Source organism: Nycticebus coucang, chromosome 11 (genome assembly GCF_027406575.1).
Source record: "Nycticebus coucang isolate mNycCou1 chromosome 11, mNycCou1.pri, whole genome shotgun sequence".
Lineage (NCBI taxonomy): Eukaryota > Metazoa > Chordata > Mammalia > Primates > Lorisidae > Nycticebus > Nycticebus coucang.
The window spans coordinates 115324069-115347285 of NC_069790.1; the positions used below are offsets into that span (position 1 = coordinate 115324069).

A 23217-nucleotide genomic window follows, 5' to 3' on the forward strand; every position below is an offset into this window, starting at 1 on the left:
TCAATAATCAGGAAGTGGTGTATGAACACAGAAAATTTTGTAGAAAACAACAGCCAAATAAGACCAAAAGTAACTCTTGATTCACATACCAGCTATATTCTATTGGAATGACATTTAAAAATTCCCTTATTTGTTAATCATGGGAATACTGAAATATGAACCCAATTTTTTAATAAAATTCATACCTGAAAAAGCAAACTGACATATCCAATTTGTTACAGACTAAATGGTCCCCTGCACCCCCACCCGCAATGTTGAAGTCCAAAGCTCCAGGACCTGGGAATGTGACTGTTTCCAAACACAGTACAATGGGAGGTAAACACAGTACAAGGAAGTCGTATGAGTGGGCCCTAATCCAGGTAAGACTCATGCCCTTGTAATAACATACTACGACACAGATAACACACAGAGGGGCCACCTTGTGAGGATATAGCTAGAAGGCACTCATCCCCAGGACAAGCAGAGAGGCCTCAGGGGAAAACAAACCTGTGGATACCTTGATCTTGAACTTGCAAACTCCAGAATTATGATAAAATGAAGCTCTGTTTAAACCTCCCAACTTACAGTACTCCATTATGGCTTCCCTAGAAAACTATTAGAATACATTGTTCCAAATGCTTAAAAATGGTCCAGTAACTGAGTGGAGTTTTGATTTTTACACTTAAAACTACAAATTCAGTTATACTGGCCGTATTTCAGGTGTTCAACGCCTACTGGACTGTACAGCACTGACTGAGAGAACAGACAAAACCAGAAATAGAATTTCTAACAAGTGTGCCTGACTGTTTGGGAGGGGTTATCAAGAAACATGTCACTATTTAATAAAGCATTTTTTAATCTTTAATTTCAAAAAAGGTACATGTACATGACTCAAATTTACCCTTATGTCATTTTTTTGTTTGTTTGTTTGTTTTTGTTTTTGGCCAGGACTGGGTTTGAACTCGCCACCTCCGGCATATGGGACCAGCGCCCTACTCCTTGAGCCATAGGCGCAGCCCTCCTTATGTCATTCTTACTATGTGATAAAAGAAGGGAGTTCAGAGTTTAGGGCTATGGGTGATATACATGAATGTTACCACTAGGTTTGTCTGTCATACAGAAAACAATACAGATGAAAAGAATACACTATTATTACAAAGGAGTCAGCACTTCAGACACAGATCACCCAGGGATTCCCAAATGAATAAGCTGCAGGTAAAGTGAGGAAGGCTAATACCCATCATCATATTTTATTATGACTTTGTAAATTTAATCGGGTATTTTCAATGGAAACTAAGTGTCCAGGAATGTAAGAGTTGGCATTAATACCATAGTGAACAAGATATTCCCAGATTCATTACCATTTCACAAGAAGCATCAAAAAAGCATGTCCACTATTTATAATTTCATGTACATATAAAGTTCAATGAAAATGAAAGAATATTAGAGAGTTCACACAACAAGAACAATTCAGCTAGACATATCAAAATTCTTTTTCACCCTAACTGCATTGAATTCGTTTAATAAAATAAGTAACTATGTCCTGTCAAACAAAATTATAGGACATTACTTTTTTGTACCAGACTCATGCACTAGGCGCCAGAAGACCAAATAAAACTGGAGTCACTCACAGTACATGTCACATAACCTAACTGAAACTTTAAGAAAGCAGACAGACTCCAAACAAACCAGATTTCTGAAAACAGGAAATTCCAGACTAGCTGAGTCAAGGTAGCAAGTCCCCTCCACTTTAATCCTAACAAAAAGAAAAAAATAATAATAATAAATAAAATAAAATAAATTAACCTGGAGTTAACAGTTTTTCTATTGCTTTGTTTCCTTGTTCCCACTTTACAAAACACACTGTTCTATTTCAGGTGGGAGCTCTCATTCTATTTTGTAGGATCACTGATTCTCAAATTATACATAAAAGGCAAATAGAACTATAACTAAATTTGTTGTACTTTTGTCTTTTGATACTCCTTTGAGAATTAATCAGAAAACCAAATGTAGAAATTTCAAAATTTTGTAATTCAGTAATTAGTATATTAAAATTTATCTAATGTAAGTTCTAATAAGAGGAATACATTTCAATACAACTCTACTTCTACTCTTAATCTTTATAATGCCTTAAATTTGCCCAAGAACTTCATGCTTGGATATATTCTCATTTTGTATAAAGTACTAAAGCTCCAATAAATCAACTGATATGCCCCAAATCATGTAACTATGGATGGTCCTCAATTCACAAAAGTTTGACTGAGGATGGTGTTATTGGATATGGCAAGTCAAGGAATTGTCTGTAGTGAAGAGTTCAGAGAAACCGCGAACTGAGATTGGTCTTCTATATCCAGAACTTTTCTACAGATGTTATCGTGTTCAAAGCATTAAAACTGTGCCTAACACAGTGTTATGCAAATGTCAGTTATTAGAGAAATCTGGACTATAATTACGTTGACTTGAACAATGTACACTAATAATACGTAAAATGGTAATTAAATTCAAAATAAATTTCAACATTGGTAATTCAGTTCAGAAGAAATAACTCTCAAGGGCATTATGGTCAAAGGAATCTTTTTAAAATTTAAAGATTTTATTAAATCTTTATTTATTTAAGAATTTAAAGGAATATGTATTCCTTTTGCAAAGAAATATACAGTAAGCAATAAAAGGCTTACCACCATAAAATGTATTTATGAAGATCAACTTATGTGGAAAAAAATGTAATTGTTGATTCTTAGATATATTTTTGAAGTGAATGATGTTATATATCAAATTGCTGTATTTTTTAATTCCATTTGATCCATTTAAGAGTGATATAAATAGCTTTATTTAAAATATCAATAGTCAATGTCAAGGGGATTAAAAACGTAAGGGACAAGTGTGCTAAATTTAAAAAGACTAAACCAGATGCACATTGGAACAAACAACTGGAAAAGTCATTTTTGGAACAACAGGAAAATTTAAAGTGGAGTTATGAACTGAATAAAGCAATTTACATTACATACCAATTTTACCTAAAAAAACAAAAAATACCAGTATATATTTATACACAACAAATATCTGGAGAGATATAAATATAAATGTACACAGCCCACACAATGTACATATGTGGTTCTGATAGTGATAATCTCTGAGAGGTCGGGATATGATATTTTTATTTCATTTTTATTTGTATCTTAAACTTTCTATAATTCATATGTACTATGTTGTAAAAATAAATAAAATTTAAGCAATTTTTGTCAATTATATCTCAATAAAGCTGAAAAAAACTAAAAATAAAACCAACAGTATTTTTATCAAACCAGAAATTAAAACTTCTGTGTTTGCTGTGTATCTTAAGAGTATGAAATAAGCATGTGGAAAAATAATTCTTCTAAGATTTAGCTTTTCACCTATACTTTGGCTATGAAGCATTTAAAGTAAATCAACTTTACTTTCTTAAAAAAGTTTCAAACATATGGAGTTCTGAATATAAAGCTTCATAATAAAAAGTGAAATGATCACAGGCACTGCAAAACTAAGCAAAAATGTCCAGATTTATAAAAATATGATGAAAGGCATCCATATTTATAAAATGTAAAACAGCTATGGTATGTCCTTACCATTTAAATATTTTTATTCATTTTAAAAATAAAAATCATTTTCATAAAAAGTTCAAAAGACTATTAAAAATGCTAAAATGCTTGAATTCTTACTACATAGCAGCATTAAATGCTTTTTTAATTTGAGAGAGGGTCTTGCTGTCTCCTGGTGTCCTGTGATTACAGCTCACTGCAACCTCAAACAAGCAATCCTCCTCTCTCAGCCTCCACAGAAGCTGAGATTAGACACCAGTCACTGCACCTACCTTTTTTTTTTCTTTGAGACAGGGTCTTGCTATATTGCCTAGGCTCTAGTCTAACTCCTGGACTCAAGTGATCTTCCTGCCTCAGCCTCTCAAGTAGCTGGAACTACAGGCATGCATCACCACACCAGCTAAATTTTCTATTTTTTGTAACGACAGGGTCTCACGATGTTGCTCAGGCTGGTCTTGATCCTCCTGCCTCAGCCTCTCAAAGTGCTAGGTTTACAGGGATGAGCCACTGCCTCTTGCTTAAACATATTATTTAATCTTGATAACAACCCTCTTTTGGAAAGTGTCGTTTCTCCTATTTTACTGATGAAAAAAAATCAAGATTTAAAGAACCATATCCAGAATATATATAAAGAAGTCCCACCAATTTTTTTTTAAAAGAAAAGATAACCCAACTGAAAATGAGTAAGAAACAAAATAAACACACGATAAGCTATCTATCACAAGAGAAATGGTAATTAAACATCATAGATATATCTCAATATACCCATCAGATGGCTAAAATTTAAGAGTAACCAGTCTAAGAACTGGCAAAAATCGTTCTAGGTAATAAATTAAGAATGAGCTAAGGGAAGAATATTAAAACCAGAAACAAATGTTCCCATAAGTAAATAGTGGTAGTTTAGCTAGAGAGGTGAATGATAAAAAAAGCACCTGGTACTGTATTAAATGGTGACTACAGTGAGTAACAATACATTGTACACTTGAAAAATGTTAAGAGTATCAGGTGTTCTCACCACAGAAAATAAGTTACATGAGGTAACACTATGTTAATTACCATAGCTTGATTTACTATTCCATAATGCATACCCACATCAAGACATCATTTTGTATTATCTTCCTCAGTAAAAGGACGAAAATAGGTTTTAAAAAATCATTTTAGCTGGGCACGATGACTCATGCCTGTAATCCCATCACTCTGGGAGGGTGAGGCAGGTAGATCACCTAAGCTCATTGGTTTGAGACAAGCCTGAGCTAGAGTGAGACCCCGTTTCTAAAAATAGCCAGGCTTTGTGGAGGGCACCAATAGTTTCAGCTACTTGGGAGGCTGAGGCAAGAGAATTGCTTAACCCAAGAGTTTGAGGTTGCTGTGAGCTATGACACCACAACAATCTCCCCAGAGCAACAAAGTGAGGCTGGCTAAAAAAAAAAAGAAAAATTTAAAAATAATAAATAAATAAATAATCATTTTGTACACCGTAGTATATACAATTTTATTTGTCACTTAAAAATTTTTTTAAAGTAATATGAAAAGTAGTTAGGAATCAGAGCATGGAATGCCTTTGAGACAAGGTCTTCAACGCATATTTGGTTAGTAACGTACAACTATGATGTGAATGACGCAATCTAGTTAACTGAGTTTGAGTCCCCGCTTATCTGTGGTTTCGTTTTCCAAGTTTCAATTACCCAGGGTCAACTGTGGTCTGAAAATAACAAACAGAAAATTCCACAAATAAATAATTTGTAAGTTTTAAAATGTGTGCCATGTTGAATACTGTAATGAAATGTGTCATCCAGCTTAGAATGTTCATCAGCCCTTTAGCCAGTGTCCTGTTTGCTGCTTAGTAGCCATCTCAGTTGTCAGACTGAAAAAACATCGTATGTACACCTGTCCCTCAGTATCTGCGGCAGGCTGGTTCCAGGATCCCCCAGGATACCAAAATCCACAGATGCTCAAATCCTAGATATAAAATGCTGTAGTGTTTGTACATAACCTACACCATCCTGCCACATATTTTAAACTGCCTCTAGATTAATTTTAATACCTTATACAGGGCCAGGCACTGTGGCTTATGCCTATAATCTTAGTACTTTGGGAAGCTGAGGCAGGAGGATCACTTAAGACCAGCCTGAGCAGGAAACCACCCTGTCTCTACAAAAATAGAAAAATTAGCAGAGCTTGGTGGTGTGCATCTGTGGCCCCGACTACTTGGGAGGCTGAGGTAGGAGGATCACTGGATTCCAGAAGTTTGGAGATGCAGTGAGCTATGATTATACCACTGCACTCGAGCCCAGGAGTCAGAGAAAGACCTTGTCTCAAAAAAACAATAAATAAATAAACCTTAATACAATGTAAATGCCACATAAATAGTCGTTATACTGTATTTCTTATTTATATTTTAATGTTGTTATTATTTTAACATTAGTATTTTCTCAACAAGGTTGGTTGAATCCAAGTATGTGGAAGCCACAGATACAGAAGGCCAACTGTACAGGGTTTAGTACTACCCAGGGTTTCAAGCATTAGTGGGAGTTTTGGGACATATCCCTTCCAGATCAGGAGGGCTACAGTACATAAAAGACTACTTTGTATAGAATGTTCCAAAGAGGTAGTCCACGGAAACTTTCAAATACTTCTATCTCCAAATATGTAATAAATTTCCCCATCCTCTACAATCTGGTTTTACTCCCATGCCAACCACATTGTTCCAAAATCTCCCAACAGCACTCTCCAACCCAGCTACACTGTCTCTTTAACCCACACCTTGTGATCATCTTCATGCCCAGGTGCAGCACTGAGTGAGATCTCTTAAGGGTGGCCCATCACCTGCCAGTTCATCTTCTGATTTCCCTGTGCCTCTCTCAATTTAAATCCAGTGCTCTTTTGGAGGCTGATGTCTGCTTCTCTCACCATTTCTTGGCCTACTCCAGCCTGCCTCTCCTCTCCTTCTACAGTTCCTGCCGTTCCCATGTAGGATCTACAACACAAAATTTGACATCTAACTAGAATCTAGTTTTGTTCTTGACTCTGCAACCATAGACTATAAACTCCTAGACAGAAAAGACATCTTTCACTTATGTGTCCCCAGCAGCACCTACGGTCAAAGGACATACACTGGCTGACAGTTCCTGTTAATAACCAGAAATGCAAACATAGCTTTTGATCCAGCAACTGCATTTCTAAAAACTTTCACTAACGACCTATTCACAAAAAATGTAAAAATATTATGATGAAAGACATGCATCATAGATTGTAATAGTAAAAATCAGAAATAACACAAATGTCTCTTATGAAGGACTAGTTACAGTCTATACTGACCATGAAAAAAAACCCTGGGATATCTACGTACACAGACCCTAACGCAGTAAGTGAAAAAAGCTGCAGAAAAGGGCATAAAATAGGTCCTATTTTTACACATTTATTTATTCATACACACAAAATTTAGAACACATAAGTTTTTTGAATGATAATCTCTGTTAAGTAGGATGGATAGTTATTTCTAGAAGACAGCTATTTCTGGAAGAGAGCATATAGGAAACCTTCATACTTGGGTAAAAAGCTGTTTTACTTTAACGAGCATTTAACTTTAGTTACAAGAAGAGAATTAAAATTACTTTCTTTCTCTGAGCTAGTAATCACCATCAGAGAGATAAGTATTCTTGTCCACAATACTTTTCCTAGCAACTTCTTAATCTCCAGAGAATCACCATTATTGTTGTCTTGTCCACTCTACCAAATCTGAGTAAGCATTACAGATAAATCATACCAACAAATTAAACTCACAGGAGTTGTTAACAGAAGAACCATTTCTCTGATAGATTAAGTATTAAATATCTGTTTCATGAACAGAGTCCTTCTAACAAAGCCTGGCATTGCATTATAACAGTTGTGTTTTTAAATATTTTATGCAGTTTTTAAATATCATATATATAGCCAGAATCAACATAATCTTGCCTGAGGCCCTTGTTTCAAGGCCAAAGCTAGAGAGGAGACAGGAATCTCTGTATAGTTTTATCCATAGAAACAACATGAAAAATCTATGAGAACCACCCACAGGAGTAATGGATTCAGTCCCGATGGATCTGTACTTCCTACAAAGTATCACGTATCCTCAACATATCCCTACAGGCCTCCCTCCAGCATGTTTACAAATGTTCTAACTTAAGCATTCAAGGCCTTCTCCACTAAGCCACTAATAAAAGGAGGAAGCAGAGCTATCTTTCCTCACATATTACTCCAAACCTTTTCCATCTCAACATTGACCCTGAGATCCAACTGCCTGTTTCACCCCTGAGATGCACTGTTAAATATAAATGTATATAGCTATTGAAGCTAAGTACTTTACATGTATTTATTTATGCTTATTATAACCCTGTGATGTGTTCCTATTTTATAGACACAGAAACTGAAATGCAAGGTCACATAAGTGGCAAATCTAGGATTTAAACCCAGAGATTTTAATTCCTCAATACAATTTTCACTATGCAGCACTTACTATCTGATACAGTTCTTTTAGCCTAAAAACCACTGGAAGTCTCAAACAGGAAACCTTTTAACATTTTAGAAACAAATCTGAAAGTCAACAGGATGTCTGAATCAACTCTTGGAAATACTGTTGGTCCTACTGGATAACTGAGAAGTATAAAACTTAATTTACAACATGTTTGTTTTTGCCTATACTTTTCTTAACCTTTGAAAAGCTGTTTACAGTAATACACACCTAACATCTGAATCAGGTAAAAAATAACTGGGTTTAGATTCTAGTTTTGTCTTTGTTTTTCTCCAGCTGTAAAACAAGATATAAAGATATACATAAAGAACTTTAGCAAAGTGAATGACTAGATAGTAAAGAGTCATAGCACCTACTATTACTACTGCTAGCCTTGACCAGCAACCCCAGGATGCGGAATAACTAACAAGCTAAAATCAAATTCAAAGTCAGTTGTGGTGGCTTATACTTGTAGTCCCAGCTACTCAGAAAGGGGATGTAGCAGGAGGACCATTTAATCCCAGGAGTTTGAGTCCAGCTTGAGCAACATAGCAAGATCCCATCTCTAAAAGAATTTTTTTTTAAGTAAAAAGTCAAAAAAAAAAAAAAAAAAGCAAATACCTAAAACAAGACCATGAGTGTGTTGAGTGTTTTAAATAAAATACATGTAAACATTTAAAAATTTCGGTGTTTAAATTTATGAAATTGATAAAGTTGTATATAATGGAAACACAATGAAAAATAATGGGTAAATTTAAAAAGATTAAGACTACAAAATTATCACACAAAAGTCAATAACTACACAAGAATGAATGCTACTGAAAATTGGCCTCATAAAAACCCATTCATTCCATTCCATCTATTTCATTGTGAAGTGCGATAATTTCCTTAACTGAACATTATACCTTTGAAGCATTTTACATAACCACTCATCAATCTTTTACTGGGTAAGCTCAGGCCCTTTCAATGGATTAAAAATTCACCACGATACAGGAACCGTGACCGTCCTTTGTATCCTTTCTAGTGTTCAGGGGTGAGATTTGTTCATACTGCTGCCTTTGGCGTTACACCTAACCTTGCAGGAGCCTGCTTACTGGGCTCCAGGCTCCTCACAACAACTCTATATGGCAAGGACTAGTATCTATGCTCATTTTTTCAGATGAGAAAACTAAGGCACAAAACAGGTCGAGTTAGTTATGCCTAGGGGTGTACAGCAGGGGATCCAGGGGGCAGAACCTAGACTGGAAACCAGTCTGTGTCTAGAGCCCCGTCCTTTCAACCTCCTGACGCCTCTAGGAAGGGACCCGTCACTGACACCGTAAAACGTGGAAAAAATACAGTACCAGTGGGAAGCAGGGGCTCCAGCGGGGTAAAGGCACGCTCCATAGCGGATTACTGGCCTCTGCATTTAAAAAAAAAAGCGAAATTAGAATTTCTCAAATGTAATAATCAAACAACTCGCGAAAGCTTCCGTACACTGAGCCACATGAATGGAGACCCCCGAGGCTGCGTGCGCCGGGGCACCCCGGAGAGAGCGGCAGCCCCGGGAGGGGCACGAGAGAAAGCGCCAGGGCAGGCCAGGGCGTGCGTGGCCCCGCCAGCCTCGCCCCGCGCGTCCGTCACCATCCGGGGACCAGGGGAGCGAGGGGCGGTCGTCCCCTCCCGCGGCCCGCGCGCCGACCGGCAGTCGCACTTACACAATGGCGGGTGGAGCCACCGGCGAGGAGAGCGCAGGCGGTGGGAGCGACGGCGATCGACCGCTCGGCGCTCGGCTGAGGAGCCTGGGGCGGCGCGCCGCCCCCTGAGCAGATTCTGTGCTCAGGGCCCCGCCCCGTTCCGGGAGCCGGCGGCGCCTGCGAACCTCGTCGGGTTCACGGCCCTTCGCCGGGGCTCGGACCTCCGCCGCTGCTGCTCCGGACCTAGATCTGCTGGCGAGCTAAACTCTAGCTAGGTCTGCCGAGCCCTCCACGCTCCACGTTGGCAAGGACGTTGCCATCTGCTCGAAACCAAGCCGCGAATTCCCCGCCACCGTTTTACCTGGCTTGCGAGCCGAACAAACGGAGTTTTCCGCAGCCCCTCTTCTCGGTCCTCGTTCTCTTTGATCTCTCGCGTCCCTCCAGGGTCCTTCCTGAAAACTGCTTCCTTAAGCGCTTTCCTTCCTACGCTTTGTGGAAACAATCAGATTTTTTTCGATGGAAGAAACTTTAAGACGCCTCCTTTACTGAACAAGCCTGGCCTGCAGGAAGTTCTTAGACAAAATTCCCCTCCAGGCATCTGCCAGTCCTCCTCCGTGCTAGAGAAGACAGAACTTCACCTTTACCCTCTCTGAGTTCTCCGCCTGGGGCTAAAACATTAAATTGACTTACAGTTTATCCAGAAAAAAAGCAACAGGTTTTCTTATCTGTGTGGGAATCTCCACAGGAAATGACCTAAAAAAGGTGCAAACCTAAATGCTTATATACTGGTATTAGCTGTGACACATTCCAAAAGTCCACATTTAAAAATGCCCTTGATGAAGCTAATCGATTAAGTGGGTACAGGGACTATTTGCACATGTAAATTGTGCTATGTCTTTACCTAGAAAGGACTATAAATCTGTCAGTAAAATGATAGACAAATTATATCAGGTATTCAAGAACACGTCAAACGAACTTGAACAATGAGATAAGTTTGACAGATGGCAAGTGATTTGTAAATAATGAAATCTTACATTGACTGATGAATTATTGTTTTCCAGCAGCTGTGTTGAGAGTTTATTGTATTTGTATTGTATTTTGTATTTTATTTTATTTTATTTACTCTTAAGATGTAGGCGCCAAGAAAACAAGGACCAAAATTTAATTATTCACCTTTGAATTGTTGACAGAAAAGATCTTTGAATTGTTGACAGAAAAGATCCCAAACTCTGTAAAATAATTTAAAGAGGTTTATTCTGAAGTGAATATGTGTGATTATGGCCCAGAGAGCCACACCCAAGAAGCCCTAAGGAAGTGGTCTGTGTTTGGGTTACAGCTGGGTTTTATACACTTCAGGAAGATAGTAATTGCATACATCTAATGTCATAAATCAATACATGGAAGGTGTGCAGTTGGTTTGGCCCAAAAAGGTTGGACACCTGGATTGCAGGTCGTAAGTGGGGTTAAAGATTAAACACTCTTTGATTTGTAATTGGTTAAAGAAATGAAGCTGTGGGGTGGCACCTGTGGCTCAAAGGAGTAGGGCCTGGGCCCCATATACTGGAGGTGGTGTGTTCAAAACCAGCCCTGGCCAAAAACTGCAAAAAAAAAACCCAAACAAACAAAAGAAATGAAGCTGTTTCTAAAGGTTTATTATTTTTTAAGTTAAGGAAGTTTGTTAATCAGAGATAAGTAAACAGGACACAGACTCAAAAGCTCTGTTAAGTAAGTTAAGGACCTACAGGTTTGTCTGGCATAGCCTTAGGCCTGTTAGTTATAAAATATCTCTAAGAAGGGAAAGGGGTAAGAAGCAGCAGGTCTGACCTCCCTTCTCACAGGCAGCAACTGAGTTTTTGGGATATTTCTGGGGTCCCTTGGGCCACTAGATAGTCCATTTAGTGAACTGGCTTAAGATTTTATTATAGTACACAGAATGCTCACTCTCTAGCACAGCTGTGAGTGAAGAGTAAGCAATCAATTCATATTTATTGAATGTTCATACTGAAATTGTTTGCAATATCCTGGCAGGCTACTTCTCCAGTTCTCCCCACAGCTGGCTCATACATAAAAATCTCAGCACAAAAGGGACTTCCCTTCAGTTACTCTTTATGTTTGTTTGTTTTCCCAAACAGCTATAATCCCAATCTGTAATTATCTTGTTTACTTGTTTGATTTGTCTCTCTCCCTACTGGAGTGCTAACTCTCTAAAGAAAAGAACTACTTCTGGAGAAATAGAAACTGCTATTTCTCCCACCAAATGGTATGACTCACAGAGAGTAGAGGTTCATAAAATGTTTGCATAATGAGTTAACAAATGGTGAGAAAAAATGGAAAATAACAGGCATTATATTGTACTTTGCTTTATTATGCCTCACAGATACTGTGTTTTTTACAAATTGGAAGTTTGAGGCAATCCCATGTCCAGCGAGTGTATAAGTGCCATTTTTCCATTAGCATGTGCTAGTTTTGCATCTCTGTGTCACATTTTGGTAATGCTCACAGTACTTTGAACATTTTCATTATTATTATAATACCTGTTCAGTGATCTGTGATCAGTGATTTTGATTGCTTACCTATTTCTTGAGATAATGATAGTGAAATTAGGCCAATAAGCATTCTTACAATGGCACTAGGTGTTCAAGTGAAAGGAAAAGTGCCATGTCTTTCAGTTTGAATCAGAAACTAGAAAAGATTAGTGAGGAAGTCATATTGAAAGTGGAGATAGGCCAGAAAGCGAGGCTTCTTGTGCCAGTCACTTGATATAATACAAATCCAAAGAAAAATTTCTTGAAGAAAATTAAAAGTATTACTCCAATAAACACATGAATGATAAGAAAAGAAAACAATTTGATTTCTCATCTGGAGAAAATTTTGGTGGTCTGACTAAAAGAAACAACCAGCCACACAATCCTTCTATCCAAAGCCTAATCCGAGCAGGGTCCTAACTCTCCTCAATTTTATGAAGAGTAAGAGTGGTAGGAAGCTATAGAAGAAAAGTTTGAAGCTAGCACCGGTTGCTTCATGAGATTTAAAGAAAACAGCCATCTTCATGACATAAAAGTACAAAGGGATGCAGCAAGTGCTGATGCAGAAGCTGTAGGAAGATCTCACTAAGCTCACTGAGGAAGGTGGCTACACTGAACAACAGATTTTCAATGTAGATGAAACAGCTTCTATTGGAAGAAGATACCCTCTAGGACTTTCATGGACAGAAGTCAATCCCTGGCTTCAAAACTTCAAAGGACTCCCTTGTTAGGGCCTAATGCAGCTGATAACTTTAAGTCGAAACCAGTGCTCATTTACCATTCTGAAAATCCTAGAGCCCTTAAGAATCATGATAAGTCTACTCTAATTGTGCTTTATAACTGGAACTACAAAGCCTGGATGACAGCACATCCATTTACAGCATAGTCTGCTGTATGTTTTAAGTCCATTGTTGAGACCTACTGCTCAAAAAAAAAAAGTTTTCTTTCAAAACATTACTGCTCATGTACAATGCATCTACTTGTCCAACAGCTCTGCTGGAGATGTACAAGAAAATTGATGTTATTTTTATGCATGCTAAAACAATATCCATTCTGCACCCCATGGATCAAGGAGTGATTTCTACTTTCCAGTCTTATTATTTATACAATAATCACTGGTTGGGCACGGTGGCTCACACCTGTAATCCTAGCACTCTGGGAGGCCAAGGAGGGTGGATCACTTGAGCTCAGGAGTTCAAGACCAGCCTGAGCTAGAGAGAGACCTGGTTGCTATTAAAAATAGAAAAAAAAAAACTAGCCAGGTGTTGTGGCAGTTACCTGTAGTCCCAGCTTCTTGAGAGGATGGGGCAAGAGAATCACTTATGCCCTGAGGTTTGAGGTTGCCCTGAGGCAATAGAGTGAGACTATCTCAAAAAAATAAACAACAATCACTATCTATCATAGATAGTTATTCCTCTGAAGGATCTAGACAAAGAATTAATAAATTAAAAACATTTTGAAAAGGAGCTCGGTGCCTGTAGCTCAGCACCTAGGGCTCCAGCCACATACGCCAGAGCTGGTGGGTTTGAATCCGAGCCCAGGCCTGCCAAACAACAATGACAACTACAACCAAAACATAGGCAGGTATTGTGGCGGGCACTTGTAGTCATAGCTACTTGGGAGACTGAGGCAAGAGAATCACTTAAGCCCAAGAGTTTGAGGTTGCTATGAGCTATGATGCCACAACACTCTACCCAGGGTGACATAGTGAGACTGTCTCAAAAAAAAAAAAAAATTCTAAAAAGGATTCACCATTCTAGATACCATTAAGAACTTTCATGATTTGTGGGAGGTCAAAATATTACTACCAACAAGAGTTTGGAAGAAGTTAATTCCAACATCATGGATAACTTTGAGGGTTTCAGTACTTCTGTGCAGGAAGTAATTGCAGATTCGGTGGAAATAACAAGAAAACTGGACTTAGAAGTGGGGTCTGAGCTAGGCATAGTGGTGAATGCCTTCAGTCCCTGCTACTTGGGACACTAAGGCTGAAGGATCCATTGAGCCCAGGACTGTAAATCCAGCAAGACCCTATCTCTAATGAATAAATAAACATTCTTTTTCAAAAAAAGGAAGGTATCTTCATTATATGCTGAAGTCTGCTTCTCCCACCCTCCCCAAAAAAGAAGGAAAAAAAAAAATGAGTCAGGGTGCAGTGGCTCATGCCTGTAATTCTAGCACTCTGGGAGGCTGAGGCAGGTGAATTTTCTAAGTTCATGAGTTTGAGACCAGCCTGAGCAAAAGCGAGACCCCATCTCTACTAAAAATAGAAAAACTGAGGCAACAGCATCACTTGAACCTGAGTTGGAGGTTGCTGTGAGCTATGATGCCACAGCACTCTACTCAGGGCGACAGCTTGAGACTGTCTCAAAAAAAAAATAAGTGGACCAGATGATGTGACTGAATCACTGCAACCTCATAATAACATTTTTTTGATATTTTAAATTTTTTCTTTTGTTTTTTACATATACATGTGTTTATTTGGTTTCCACTTTTTGCCTTCACAAAATTAAAAAGGCTTAAAATTTAATAACAATAACAATGTTTAAGATAAAGACTAGAAATAAAAAACCTCATAAAGAATGAACAAATATAAATACATTCAGAAAAGAAATCAGATGATTGCTGCAATGAAATATTGAGCAATAATAATAATGCAAAAGAGTAACATTCACATTGTCAAATAAGAGTATGTCTTTTATAGAATGCTTTGACTCTGAGGTTCAGTATGGAGTCCTCAGTTAACTTCTTCTTATTTTTTTTTTCAAAGTCTCAAGAAATAGACAACTAATATTTACAAATAAAAGATAATTTCAAAAAACAGATCATTCCAAATCTTATAGACAAAAGAAAAAGAGGAAATACTTCAAAACCATTCTACTTCATTTGGATAAACATGATATTAAAATTGGGAAAAAAAGGAATTATTATAAAGGGGAAATTACAAACATATTTCACTTATAAATGAGGATGCACTATCCTAAACAACGTATTAACAAGTTGAATTAAAAATTAATGTTTAAGTAATGTACTTTGGTCAAAATTAAATCCAATTTATGTGAAAATTAGTCACTATTTTCTTTTCTTTTTTTTCTTTTCATTTCCCTCACCCACTCCCTCCTTCTCTGTCTGGTCTCCCCTTCCCCCATGCCCCACCATGTCATTAATTGTCATTACTTGTCCTCATATCAAAGTTGAATACATAGAATTCATACTTCTCCATTCCTGTGATGCTTCACTAAGAATAATGTGTTGCACCTCCATCCAGGTTAGTACAAATGCTACAAAATCTCCATTTTTTTAATGGTTGAATAGTATTCAATGGTATACATATACCACAGCTTACCAATCCATTCCTGGGTTGAAGGGCATTTAGGCTGTTTCTACATTTTAGTGATTGTAAATTGAGCTGCAATAAACAGTCTTGTACAAGTGTCTTTATAATGAAAGGTTTTTTTCCTTCTGGATATATGCCCCGTAATGGGATTGCAGGATCAAACAGGAGGTCTAGGTTGAGTTCTTTGAGGTTTCTTCATACTTTCTTCCAAAAAGGTTGTATTAGTTTGCAGTTCCACCAGCAGTGTAAAAGTTTTTCTTTCTCTCCACCTCTCTGCAATCTCATAACACTTTTTTGATATTTTAAAATTTTTCTTTTATTTTGGGTGCATAATAGTTGTATATATTTATGGGGCACATGTGACGTTTTGATACAGCCACACAATGTATAATCAAATCAGGGTAATTGGGATATTTCTTTGTGTTAGAAACAATCCAACTCCATCCTTTTAGTTATTTTAAAATATAAAATATTAGTGATTTCTAACACTGGAATGTTAGAAACATTGCAATTCTATTCTTCTAGTTGTTATCGACTGTAGTCACTCTGTCGTGCTATCATGCTAGATCTTACTCATTCTAACTCCAGGATGTCCCAAAAGTTGCTCCTAAAGTCACCATACATAGAGAAAATGGGAAATTGTAGCTAAATATACTTTATTTATAAAATATTCATTGCAAAATTTTGCAAAGAGGAGCCAATACCTAGAGAATATTTTGTAAACATTTCATAAAATGTTGTTATTTTACAAAATTTAGGAGTGACTTTTGGGGCACCCTGCATATTTTTGTAACCATCAACCATCCCCACTTTATTGTCCCTCCTTGCTACCTTTGCCAGCCTCTGGTGATTAGCTCCATGAAATCAATTGTTTTAATTTCTTGCTCCCACATACGAGAACATGTGAAGTTATCTCTTCAATATACTGATTTCTTTTCCTAATAAAACTTTAATGGATGAAGAGTTGCTTCTTTTGAAGAAGGAAAGAAAGTGGTTTCTTTAGATGGAAACCACTCCTAGTGAAGCTGTTGTGAACATTGTTTAAATGACAACAAAGGATTCAGAATATTACATAAGTTTAGTTGGTAAAGCCATGGCAAAGTTTGAGGATTGATTCCGATTTTGAAAGTTCTACGGTCAGGGAGGGAAGAATCAATCTCTCTCTATATATTTATTTCATGATGACACCACAAAGTTGTCAAAATTTTCTTTTTACATTGTAGGATAAATCATGTCCCTTCTTGCTTAAAACTCATCAGCTAATTTTATAATAAAATGCATACTGAAAAGGCCTAGAATAAATTGACTTTTGTCTGTCTCTAATCGTATTTCACAAAAGTCTAATCCTTATATCTAAAACTCCATCCAAACTTGCTTTTTTATGTATTTGCATACAAGTCCTTTCTATTTCTTTTTCTCTCTGCTAGAAATATTCATCTTCCATTCCCAGGTTCTTCACATAATTGGCTCATAATAAGCTCAAATATCATGTCTTTAAAGATGGCTTCCTTGATTTACTAATTAAAATGACCTCCCCTGATTTCTCTAGCTTAGCATAGCTTCTCTTCTTCTTCTTTTTTTTTTTTTGCAGTTTTTGGTCAGTGCTGGGTTTGAACCCACCACCTCCACCATATGGAGCTGGTGACTTACTCTCTTGAGCCACAGGCACCGCCATAGCTTCTCTTGTTTAGAACTCATTTTGTTAATTTGTTTATTGGCTTTCTCCTCTATGACAAGGAAGTGACTTTCCCTGACCCTGTTGTATTCTCACTGTTAAACACAGTACATGGTGCCTAGCAAGCAGTCTATGTAATATATATATATATGAAGGATTTATTAAGCACAAAAAAGAACTGCATATCACTGAAAAATATTGATTATACAATAGAATAAATATGAGCCATATAAATAATATTATTTATTCAGGCTATTGATAATGTTTAGTACATAAAAGCTTCGTGGACACCTGGCAATCACGCTACAAACTCCCAGGCATCAACACCCAATAGGCTGGAAGTCATTTGAGTAATAGAAAAATACTTGTCTTAGGAATGAACAACTTGGCTTTCAATACCAGAGAGGAGCAAACTCCTTGTTTAAATCACTCTTATATTTGTTAAAATTCACAAAAAAATAAAGTCACTGTGTTTGTTTGTTTTGTTTTGTTTTGAGACAGAGTGTTACTCTGTCGCCCCGGGTAGAATGCTGCCCTGGCATCATAGCGCACAGCAATTTCAAACTCTTGGGCTTGATCAGTCATCCTCTTGCCTCAGCCTTCTGAGTAGCTGGGACTACAGCCTTGCACCACTACCTCAATTTGTTTTTCTGTTTTTAGATGGGTCTTGCTCTTGCTCAGACTGCTCTCAAACTCCTAAGGAGTCACCCTTGTTTAGTTGGTTTTTCAGGTTTTAAAAATATTTTATTAATTTATTTATTATTTACTTACTTACTTGTAAAGATGGCAAATCAACCAAGAGTGCTTGCATTCAAAATGAACAGAAGTGAAAAGATATAGGAGATCAGAACTCTTACGCATTAGATGTAGGGTATGAGAAATTTTACTCCTGAATTTTTAGCTTTTGCAACTGAGTATGTGGTACTTTCTTGTACTGAAATTGGAGAAGGTAAGGCTAGGTAAGGGAGAGAGAAATGAATTTAAAATGAATATCATGATATAAATTTACAAAAGCCTCACCTAACCTATGGCAGTCTTGATAATTATGTATTTTTCAATCACCGAATTATAAATTTTGCAAATCTGGCAAAATTTTATGTTAAAAGCTGATCTTTTTCTTTTTTAAAAGACTTTAATAAATAATAAATCATTCCATGTTCTTAAATGAGAAAATTTACAATGACTTTAAAAAAAATCTCCAATTAAATCTAATAAGTTTAATGCAATACTTTTCAAAACACCAAGAAGGTTGTTATGGAACTTGACAAATTGATTTTTAAGTATACAGAAGAATCAAAGTGCATAAGAAGAACTAATGACTTTATTAAAAAGGATCAATAAGAAGAGACGTTTCCTGCTAGCTATAGAAAACTCTACATCACCACAGTAATTAAAAACTAGGTGCTAAATGCTCGGAAATAGTTAAATAGTGTGATAGAGCAAAGTAGAGTTCAGAAACAACATATGTGGTATTTACTTAATGGTAAAGATGATATTTTACCATAGTGGGAAAAGTACAGTAGTGAATTTAACAGGTATTCTTGATGCAATTGTCTATACATGGAAAATAAAAAAATCAATTTCTATTTTACACCATACAAAATACATTTCTAATATGTTAAAAAACAAAATATATCGGTCAAAAGAAATTTTTGAGGAAGGATTTGCTCAAAAAAACAAAATGTATGGCAAAAGTCCTCTTCAGTTTTTCTATGTTCTAAGCTTACACTTTTTCTTCTTTTTTTCCTTCTAATTTTGGAGGCAATTTTCTCTTTCTTTTTTTTTTTATTAAAAATATGGAACGCTTCACGAATTTGCGTGTCATCCTTGCGCAGGGGCCATGCTAATCTTCTCTGTATCGTTCCAATTTTAGTATATGTGCTGCCGAAGCGAGCACGCAATTTTCTCTTTCATTTTAGCTTCTTAAGTTGAAAGTTTAGGTTTCCGGTTTTAGGTTCTTCTCATCAATTAAAAACACTTAAATCCATACATTTTTAAGGCATTCTTCAACTGCATCCCAAAGTTTTATTTTATTTTATTTCAGATCAATATGAGGATACAAATGATTATGCGGTTTTCTTTCATTGGCTAAAATTTGAGTGCAGTTGAGCCCTTCACCAAGGCCGGGTCCTGATGCCCTTCCCTTGTGCCCATGAGGTGGGAGCTCACCTATCTCCTCCCTCTTCCTCTCTTGCTTTTTCCTCCTCCCCCCTCCATCCCCTTGAATTAAAGTGTGTTTTTCTCTTGTGTGTGCATCCCAAAATTTGCTGTGCTTTAATTATCATTCAGTTCAAAATATTTCCTAATTTCCTTTATGATTTTTTCTCTAATCTATGTGCAGTTTACAAGTATGATATTTAATGTCCAAATAATTTTGTATTTTCGAGGTATCTTTTTGTTGACTTTTAGTTTAATTCTACTCTTATCTGAGAATATACACTGCAAATTTCAACAAACTTGTTTTACCTCCTGGCATATAGTCTATTTCGGCGAATTTTTTGTATATTCTAGACAAATTGTATTGTGTGGTTGTGTGTAGTATTCTGGACATGTCAATCATATCAAGTTGTATGACAGCACTGTTCAGATCATCCATGGTGTCACCAATTTTCTGTCTCATTATTATAGCAATTACTAAGAGAACAGTGCTTGACTCTCCAACTAAAATTGAGTGTTTGTCCATTTGTTCTTTCAGTTTTATTCTCTTATGGTTTATTAATTTTGAAACTATAGTCTTGAACACCATAACAATGTTTAGACAAAGGATGGACTATGTATATGAGGGTGATCTCATGAGATTATAATCCCACATTTTTACTGTACCTTTCTTATGTGTGAATGTACTAAGATGCACACTTAGCATTGTATTATAATTGCTTACGGTATTCAGTACAATAACATCTTCTACAGGTTTATAGCCTACTTACAATATGCCATACCAGAGACTCTAAGCAGTAGGTAATACCATGTAGGTTTCTGTAAGTACACCCTGTAATGTTTGTAGAACAATGAAATTGCCTAACAATGCATTTCCCAGAATATACCTCTGTTGTTAAGCAACACATTGATTGTATATAATTAGGTACATTGACAATTATGATTAAATCTTCTTTATGTATTGAAAATTTAGCCATTATAAAATGTCCCTTTATATCACTGTTAATATTCATTTTCCTGAAGTCTACTTTGTCAAATACTAATATAGCCATACAGATTTTTTTATGATTAATATTTGAAAGGAATATAATTTTCCATCCATTTACTTTTAAACTATCTTGACCTTTGTATTTCTTTTGCATTTTTTAAAGATGGCATATATTTGAGTCTTGCTTTTTAAAAATTTAGTCAGATTATCTCTTTTAATTAGAGTGTTTATACCATTAACCTTTCAGTAATGTTGGGTTATTTTTACTGTCTTTCTATCAGTTTTCTATTTGTCTTATCTGTTCTTTGTTCATTTTTTTCTATTTTCTTTTAGATTGAGTATTATTTAGTATTCTCCTTTTCTCTCTCCTATTAAATAATTAGCTATACCTCTTTCATTCACTTTTTTTAGTGTTTGCTTGTACAATAGATAGGTCACTACAAAAGTTTTGAGACAGGCTGTGTTATGATCCATTATTTCACTTCTAAGAAGCATAGTCCACAGCACCCTCTCTGATTCACCCATGCAAGTTTCAGCTTGCTTGGCATGTCAGTGTTGCTGAGACGGCTTCATTTGATTTCTGTCTGCATGGATTTTACATTTCTTAATTTTTGCATATCTCAAAACTTTCAAAACAACCCACATATGTGCCTTTAATTTGTCACATTCTATCTTCTAAGTAATGTTATGTCACTTCACGTACTATATAAAGCTATTTGAAAAGTATACTTCCAGGCGGTGCCTGTGGCTCAGTCGGTAAGGCGCCAGCCCCATATACAGAGGGTGGAGGGTTCAAACCTGGCCCCGGCCAAACTGCAACCCAAAAATAGCCGGGCGTTGTGGTGGGTGCCCGTAGTCCCAGCTACTTGGGAGGCTGAAGCAACGGAATCGCTTAAGCCCAGGAGTTGGAGGTTGCTGTGAGCTGTGTGAGGCCAGGGCATTCTACCGAGGGCCATAGAGTGAGACTCTGTCTCTACAAAAAAAAAAAAGAAAAGTATACTTCCATTTTACCCCTACCCCCATGCTCTATGTTGTCATGATCATAAATGTTGCTTTGTCTTAATTTAAAGAAAAAATTTAGGCCAGGGATAGTGGTTCATGCCTATAATCCCAGAGTTCTGGGGCACTGAGGCTGGAGAATGGGTTGAGGCCAGGAGTTTGAGATCAGCCTGGGCAGCATAACAAGAACCTGTCTCTAAAATATTTTTTTACATTAGCAGGCGTGGTTGTGCTATCCTGTAGTTCCAGCCACTCTGGAGGCTGAGGCAGGAGGATCACTTGGGTCTGGCTGCAATGACATTTGAAAGCATGACTCCACTCCAGCCTGAGAGCCAGAGCAAGACCCCTTGTCTAAAAAATGTTTAAAAAAATAATTTAAAAACTTAAAGCCCCCCCATCCAACTTCTACATTTAGAAGAAACAAATAAGTACCACTTTATGTTTTTTATATTTTTACGGCTTTTCTGGAGCTCTGTATTATGCTGTGTAAGCCCAGATTCCTCACTGGCAGCATTTTCCTTCAGCGTGAAGGACTTCATTAATATTTCTTATGGAACACATGTGCTGATGATAAATTATCTCAGCTTTTGTTTTTCTGAAAACATCTTTATCTCACCTTCATTTTTGAAAGATGTTTTGTTAGGATACAGAATCCAAAGCTAATAGGTTTTTTCTTTCAGTCCTTTAAAGATATGCCACTGCTCTTTTTTGGTTCGTATTGTTTTTGAAAATAAGTTATGGTAAGTCTGTTTCCTCCACTGTACATGATCTGCATGTGTTTTTGTGTTTGTTGTCACAATATTTTCTTTGTCACTGATTTTCAGAAATTTCACTGTGATGTGCTTAGACACACTTTTCTTTCTTTGTATTTACCCTACATGCAGTTTCTTGAGCTTCTCAAATCTGTCGGTTTGGAGTTTGAATCAAATTCAGAATGTTTCCAGACGGGATTTCTTCCAATTGTTTTCTTTTTCTGTTTCTCTTCCTGTCACTCAAAATACATATATGTTATACTGTCTGATATTATCACAACAGTTCATAAGGGTCCATTCATTTTCTTCCACTTTTTTTCCGCTTTCTCCTTCAGTTTTTTTTTTTTTTCCATTTTTCAAAGCAGCTATACTTTTGTGTGTGTGTATGTTCAATTTTGTTTTATTTGTTTTTATTTGTGTAAATTTATGGGGTATGTGAGAAATTTTACTACATGCATATAATGTATACTGATCCAATCAGGGTATTCATGGTGTCTATCACCATAAGTACAACACATTTTTGTTGAGTATAATCATCCTACTCTGTTATCAAACACAGAATATATTTCCTGTATGTTTGTCCCTTTTAACCTGCTCTTATTCATCCTGTCCTCTCCCCACTCATACATCCCAGTGTCTGTTATCTGTTTTTCCTCTCTACCTTCATGTGTTACAAATTTTTAGCTCCCACATATATTTTTCTTCTTGTGCCTGGCTTCTTTCACTTAAGATAATGACCTCCAGTTCCGTTCATGTTGCTATAAATAGCATGACTTTTTATGGCTGAGTATTGTTCTACCGTGTATATATACAACAATTTCTTTACCCATTCATCCATTGATGAGCAATCAGATTAGGTTCCCTATCTGTACTGCTGTGAATACTTCTGCAATGAACAAGTAAATACAGGAATCCCTTTGCTATATTGATTTGTTTTCTCCTTTGGCTAGATACCCACTAGTAGGATTGCTGACTTGGATGATAATTCTATTTTCAGTCTTGTTAGAACTTTTCATACTGTTTTCCCTGGTGGGTGGCAGTACTAGTTTACATTCCCACCAA

General features: G+C 36.7%; 1 protein-coding gene and 1 non-coding gene across 5 annotated transcripts in view; both read right to left on the reverse strand.

Annotated features, from left to right (window-relative positions):
* The window catches only part of TPK1 (thiamin pyrophosphokinase 1), a 363462-nt gene extending 352566 nt beyond the window's left edge, over nucleotides 1-10896 (reverse strand). Inside the window, exons 1-2 of one of the 4 annotated variants that reach the window (XM_053609655.1) lie at nucleotides 10084-10896; nucleotides 9390-9448 (exon numbers count right to left, since the gene is read on the reverse strand). In XM_053609655.1, coding sequence (XP_053465630.1) covers nucleotides 9390-9432 — 43 coding nt within the window. In that variant the 5' untranslated portion in view covers nucleotides 9433-9448; nucleotides 10084-10896. The other 3 variants (XM_053609651.1, XM_053609652.1, XM_053609654.1) reach the window with 3 other exon arrangements.
* An 8153-nt stretch (nucleotides 10897-19049) lies between these two features.
* Nucleotides 19050-19156, reverse strand: LOC128560461 (U6 spliceosomal RNA). Its single transcript, XR_008372960.1, has one exon. It is a non-coding gene; the product is annotated as a U6 spliceosomal RNA (small nuclear RNA).
* Between the last annotated feature and the right edge of the window lie 4061 nt (nucleotides 19157-23217).